The sequence below is a fragment of the Aptenodytes forsteri genome, unplaced genomic scaffold, assembly GCF_000699145.1.
Source record: "Aptenodytes forsteri isolate BGI_AS27 unplaced genomic scaffold, ASM69914v1 Scaffold73, whole genome shotgun sequence".
NCBI classification, from domain to species: domain Eukaryota; kingdom Metazoa; phylum Chordata; class Aves; order Sphenisciformes; family Spheniscidae; genus Aptenodytes; species Aptenodytes forsteri.
In genome coordinates this window covers 3,436,001-3,442,647 of record NW_008796215.1, presented here as the reverse complement: position 1 = coordinate 3,442,647, position 6,647 = coordinate 3,436,001, and the positions used below count along the sequence as shown (strand labels likewise).

The 6,647-nt window shown below is 42.6% G+C and overlaps 1 protein-coding gene across 1 annotated transcript; it reads right to left on the bottom strand.

The window, feature by feature from the left end:
- Nucleotides 1-914: 914 nt before the first annotated feature.
- Nucleotides 915-6,620, bottom strand: LOC103906602 (C-type lectin domain family 2 member L-like). The gene is made up of 5 exons (XM_009288539.1): nt 6,533-6,620; nt 6,278-6,367; nt 5,356-5,519; nt 3,671-3,774; nt 915-2,730 (listed from the first exon to the last, which is right to left on the bottom strand). Exons 1-5 carry the CDS (start codon nt 6,618-6,620, stop codon nt 2,577-2,579), a joined length of 600 nt encoding a protein of 199 aa, XP_009286814.1. The 3' UTR covers nt 915-2,576.
- Between the last annotated feature and the right edge of the window lie 27 nt (nt 6,621-6,647).

Genomic DNA, 6,647 nt, shown 5'->3' with positions numbered 1-6,647 from the left:
TAATTGTTATAACAAATCTAATTACTGTTGTATTAATTGATCACAGACAAGTATGTTGTATTCTATGCAGATCATGCAGTGAAAACTCATCTGCCTGCCAAAGAGCTCACTACACAAGAAGTTTATAACCTCGAAGAGCAAGATATAAAGCACCCATCCAGCCCATTTCAATTTTAACCACAGTGGTTAAATAATCCAGGAAACCATGCAATTATATTTATCCAAGTCTTATTTTCAACTTCTGGTTTTGTGGGTGGCTACTCTGATTGAAAGCTTAAAAGGAAATTGCATTCAGCAATTCACCCATTGGACTGCATTACAAAATCACTTCTTGTATGACGCTGTTGCTATGTTCCTCACCTAACTTTGCTTGGGAAGCTCACAACACTGGTGCAAGTTTTCCTTGACAAAAAAAGCTTAAAACAAGGGGAAGTTCACATGGGTTTTAGTTTTCTTAAAGCTATTTCAATTAGCTATTAGCAATTAGCTGTAATTTAGCTGCCATGTGAGACTTTTAACACCAGCAGGGAAGATGCAGTCAGTAGCCTGGCTCAGCCAAGCATCCAGAGCATCAGGGCAGGTCCAAGGTCAAGCCGGGAAATCAACGTATTGGTTGAGCCGAAATGGGGTCCTGAGCCCCTGGGCTGGGGCATGGGAGGAGGGGTCACCTGAGGGGTCACCTGAGGGTTTTAGAGTCAGTCAGGCTCATGATGAATTCACAGACTGCGTCATGGTCCTACACAGAGTTTGTGAATTTCACTGTTGAAAAATGTTCTGTGCCCACCTACTGACAGTAACTAAACATGCGTAAGGAAGCAGGTATCATAAGCTAAACAAAGCAGTCTTGGACCACCACAAACCTAAAGCAGAGGAGCACGCTCAACCGAAAACAGAGACCCAAAGCATCGCAGGGAGCAACTACTGGAAGTATTTATTAGCATATTTACAAGGCAATTAACAGAGACAGCAAAACAGACTTCTCACTCTGTCTAGCACTTCATGCTGACTCTTTTAACTGGGCTTTTGGCACACGGTGGGGAACAGATCCCTACCCTGGCAATCTGAACCCTGTCCACGGTTCCTTACAAGGTGCTGCCCCTTCTGTCCTTGGGGTTTCTTGGGGAACTATCATGGGGAATGAAGATATATTGAATACTCTGTTCCAGTTTCTCGTCTCACCTATTTCTTTCCCTCCAAAGGAGCACCTCTTCCGGATAAATACCAAGTGCATTTATAGCAATTCGCAATTTCTTCTTCCCATTTCTTTGAAGATCAGTATGCCAGACTCTTCATCTTCCCTGTGAGCTTCTTTGAGCTTAACTCTGTATTGTTTCCAGACCAGAACATTCTCCTAGCTTAAAAGGCCTCTCTTCTGGTTACACATTTTTAAAGACAGTAACCACCCTTTGTAAATCAGGTATCTTGGGAAGGAGTCATTGTACACCTATCTGCTGAACCTAAGAGTGACCAGACAGGAACCAAACACAGATCTTCCAGGTGAGCCTCCCATGCCCCCACTGCCCATTTTCAGGGCACCGTACCAAGAATTTAAACAGATTAATCCAGGGCGCTATGCTATTTAGCTCTAGTGCATCTATCCCATGGGCTGTTAAACTATCCTCGCCCACACAAGGCGATAAAATAGGATAAAAGGATAAAGGATAAAATAGCTGTGCTGGAGACAATAAAAGCTTTTTTTCCCCCTGCACAGGCAAACAGATGAACACCACAGCACCTCACTTTAAGCTGCCCTAGAACCCTTTCCATGCTAGATATACATGTGTCTCCCCTTCTAAATCCAGTTGACTTTGTCAGCCCTCCCAAAACGACAGTTGGGCGTGACTCAGTCTGGGAGCTTTCCTATTGCAGCCACATATAGAGGGAAGTTTTGGGCAGTAGCAGTCATGTTTCCAGATCAGTGCAGATGGATAGAGAAGAATATTTGTAACCTGTCCCACTCCATATGCCCCGTAACAGCAGTGCCATTCACTAGAAGACATAGTCATTATCTGCCTTCCTGGTTTACAAAGCTCCCATTTATATCCTTGGACATTACATACCAATCACATTTCAAAACCCCACGGAAAAAGAAAGGGGAGGGAAGTCAAAACACCTTGTGAAATCTCACCCGCTTACTACAAAGACAAACTGAAAGTTCTCAGACAAAGAACTACCGAGTTCCACAGAAAACAGGAAAAACACATCATTGGGTTCACTATGAATTACATTTTCACTGAGACCTTCATGTCCATCTAACAAAGTTCTTGGCTACCCTAAAAAATGATGTTTTGCAATTGTGAAGAGTACTCAAGAAAAGTATCCATCGCCATGTCCTTCAGCAGTTTCAACAATGAAACTGTATTGCCAAGAAGCAACTTCTGTTCTTTGCAGCAGCCGTTGTATCATCGTTTCCTCTCGGTACTGCCACTTCACTGTCACTATTACTCCCTGTATTGCTTCTCCTGGAGAAGTTTGGGTATGATCCTCGCCACAGCTCCTCTTGCCCCTGTGGACCTCCTACAGCAAGGACTTTCAGTATTCTGAATTCCAACTTCTTGTGGAGAAAGTCTCTGTGTTTACACAGCCAGCCGTTCCCTATTAAGAGCTTGTCTTGGATTAAACTGACCAATGCTGCAAAGCCAGTTCCTGCGTGAGGAGCACCTTCTGGTAGAGATGAAGGCTGAACCTATACGGACACAGTCTCCGTCATTTGTTATATTGACATGAAATCTAAAAAGCCAAGAGAAAAATAAAAATTAGAGCAGAACTTTGGTGTAAAAATTAGAAGACCTATTTCTTATTCTTTGTAAAACTGGGTCTTAAAGACTGCAGAGAACAAACTAGAGAAGGATTTAAAATGAGCCCCACTTCTCATTTGGAGGATCAGGATTCACATGCACGTGAAACGCATGGTGATGCTCTGATGCACCTTCTATTAAAGCAAGCTGCTTTGATCCCCACAGAGACGTACCACGTGTGCTTGTACTTCACAGTCTACAACATGTGAGCATAAAAGGCACAATTCTCCAGAGCAGGAGAGAGAGGATCCCAGCGGGACCCATGGCAGCAGTACTCCTCCAGTACAGAGTGGGGCCCTGCCACCTCTTCCCACCGATTTTGCTGAGTCTCTGCAGAATACACAGGATGTGGCTGCAAAGAAAGCCAATCTCTGGGATACAAAGTGGGCAAAAGCGATGCCTTCTGAGGCACAACCACCCAGCGCAGTGACCTTCCAACGTGGTCCTGAGCACCTCAGTTTGTCTTAGGAGGCCCTGTCTATACTGGCTGAGTGTTGAACCCTGCAAGACCAACAGGGCAAGCTAATTCAAACAATTTATAATGTCTAACATCAGTAATTCTTCCTAATAAGGCAAATGTTATCCATCTCATATAGTGGGATTGTACAGAAACAAGTTACTCTAGGCATAACCTAACAGCCGCTATGCAACCACATGAAAAAGCAGGCAATGCTTCCCCTTCCTCACTTCTCTGGGGACGTAACTAGTTTTATTAGCATAGTATTAGCATTTTTACAGCCATATGACAGCCCTCTTTTGGTAAGAAATGCCAGTTTATCTACAGTGGAATAGGTAACACAGAATAACTTTTCTACTTGGACAAAAAAGCTACCGACTCTCCTCCCGCATAGTATATGTGAAAGAAAACTCACAAGTTAGTGTCAAAAGACTCTCCATTAACCCAGAAGAATTTGTTTCCTTTCCTGCGCAGCCCAATCCAGAAGTCTATTGTGCGTATCCGATACATTATAAAGTCCTAGACAAAACACAGAATAAAATGACATACGGTTATTAGATTTTTTTATGATTATGATTATATAGCTTTTTGTATAACAACTGCATAGATATAAACTGCGTCACAGAATATGCAATGGTGGCCTTTTTTTTTCCCAGGTCACTGATGTTTTACTGCTAAATTTAAGTGGATGAAATACTAAAGGAAGCCCTAGATCTATTACTAATAGTCAATGAGGTCCCAGTTATTTAGCTGGTAGTCACGCAGAGTGTTACTGACCATCCACCTACACCCTGTCCCACCCCATCATTAAAAATGTCCACGTATGTCATTAGACATACCATATCACATTACACGCTAGTACAATGGTTTCAGTGTATCACCAGAAGAATGATGTTTCAGTACAAGGACGTGTATTTAGCGGGGACACAGTGCCTGACTCCACACAGGTTGCCTTGACTGTGTTGTATCACCGTAATTCCTTGGATGTCAGTTATGTTGCGTCTGTCAAATTCAAGTCACACATTTAAAATCCCCCAGCTTCCCAATTTTCACCCTTTTACTCTTGACACTAATCATATCATAAATGTCTGAGTTCGTTCTGTTTTCCTGTTCCTTATATTCCTGACCGTAAAGTCAGTTGGGACTACCTAAACCCAAACTCCGGGACATCCGAGGGCACACACGTAGTTTACCATCTGCGGTATGAATAACGACTTTCTCAATTCTTTATGATCCTACAGTCATCTCTGAAAACACATTTGCTGTAGTGCTATTTTCTTTTGTTTTTCTCAGACATACAGAACACCCTGAATTGGTAGGACACTACAGGAGATTTAAAGAACATAGTAAAAAGAAAAATGATTTGAAAACAACAAAAACCACAGGTAGAACCTACAGCACGAACTGGGTATTTTCAATACCACGGGTCCCAGCATCATATAACCACAGCCAGTCTTCGCCTTTTGTGGAAACAGAGAAATTGACTATTTTGCACAGAACTAACAACACATTTTTGTTCCTCAGCAGGCCACTAATCCATTTGTTATGCTAAAGAAAGCACCCTTTAAAAGAACTGTGTCCTTAAAGAGTATCAAGAAGATAAAACATACATGTGCATCAGTGGTCTGTAAACTCAAAATTAGTTTAGAGGTTATATTTAGTGTGGGAATTGCTGTTGACTGTACTTCTGGATACCCTGGAGAGGGAATGAACGTCAAGAAGGTGTGGGGGGAGAGGACAAGATAAATTGCCTAACAACATAAATTGCCAGTTCAAAAGAAACCACCACACCTTCTTTATTAATAACTAGGAGTCACGACTCCATTTTTATATTCTTCCACACTTTACTTTTCATTTATACATAGTTTGCCTTTTAAATTACTGAAATACCCTCTAAGGTAGTAACAGAATTTCTACAGAGGATTTTAGTGACCAGACCACGTCGCACTGAAAAAGTCTGTAGGTTGTACCGACTCGCAACAAACAAGTCTGCCACACAGTATGCTGGGTTTCAAGCTATACAAGGGAACAAGTGATGGAGTTACAGAAACTGTTAGGGCAGCAGACATAACACCGAATTCAAGGCGCTGGACACCTTACCAGTTCTTGGTGGCTGTCAATCACTGCAAGGGAAGCTCCGTAGGCAGAGCAGGACTCCTGACTGGAATCCCAATCTGCCATGGCTCCTGAATGATAGTAACACTTCTTCTTGTAGTACAGCCAGTCATCAGGGCACGGCTCCAGCTGTAGTAATTTAGGTGGGTCTTTTGTTCAAATGAAGAAATGAAGAGAACGTCACTTACTCATCATTACGTATTTAAAATACAATTGTATACACATTTACAAATTCTGGGCCTGCTTCCTCCAGCTTAAAAATATCTGCCACTTGCACTGAATTAAGCAGGAGATGGGTAAACATAATACAACTGAAGGATTGTGCTCAGGCTTCGTTTTTTCCGGTTATACCAGCTACGGTGTGTCCAGTAATCCCTGATTACACGTTCACATTCTGGGCATGTGCCAGAAAACCGACTCCAGCCTCTGCAAGTGCAAAGCTCCAGCTACACCGGAGACAGCCCAGGTGAGAACGTCAGGGCAGAGGGCCGTCTTTGACAGTGCAAACATAGACACCAGTTATCTACTGTGAAGCAGGTAAAATTTTACCTTAAACAGGTTCTGATTCAAGGTACTCAGCTGTAAAAATAACTCTACAGGCCAGAGCCAAATCAAGTTAAGAAGTCAGTACTGCCTCCCCAACCCTGCTTATGGCTTTGTCATTCCTCAGCATTTTGCCATGCTGCAGTACAATGAAATCCCGCAGAAAATTTTAAAAATTAAGTCAGTTTAATGCTACCAGAAACAACTGTCTAAGGAGAAGCCATGACACAATTTAGTTTCACTTTCCTTTTCTGGATTCTAACCTCTCTGTAACAGCAGCCATGACTGTGTGTGGGAAAGCTGAACACTCTTCAGAGTTTTCTTCTCTTCCCAGAGCTAAGTTTTTTAAAATAAATGCACTCACTTAAGGTAATCCACATTAAGAGTAAAGTCACAGCAACAGCAATGACAATTCCCACAATTCTTCTCCGGAAAGAGAGTTGTGAACACCTATCTAAGGAGAGAGAGAAATATTAATGTACGTCAGGGAATAAAGCACATGTAAGGAACTGAAGACTCAGGTCAAAAAAAACCATGCAGAGATACATTAACTTCATTAAGATTTTCCGAAGACTTGCACCCACCCCTGAAACGACTGCGTACTGCAGGGCTTCGGTACTTCTAAAACTCGACCAGATTTTCAAGGGCGTTAAATTGCCAAATCCCGCAGAAATACTCGCAGAATACAGCTCCCCCGAGTGCTTCATGTTCACGGTATGGCCCTGGTGGGGGGG

What these genes read in the sequence shown, in the direction of transcription:
- LOC103906602 (XM_009288539.1), bottom strand. Translation starts at nt 6,620, where the DNA reads ATGAAGCACTCGGGGGAGCTGTATTCTGCGAGTATTTCTGCGGGATTT. An exon ending in AATCTGGTCGAGTTTTAGAA is followed by an intron (nt 6,368 to 6,532) that starts GTACCGAAGCCC and finishes CTCTCTCCTTAG; the next exon opens with ATAGGTGTTCACAACTCTCT. An exon ending in CTTAATGTGGATTACCTTAA is followed by an intron (nt 5,520 to 6,277) that starts GTGAGTGCATTT and finishes TTTGAACAAAAG; the next exon opens with ACCCACCTAAATTACTACAG.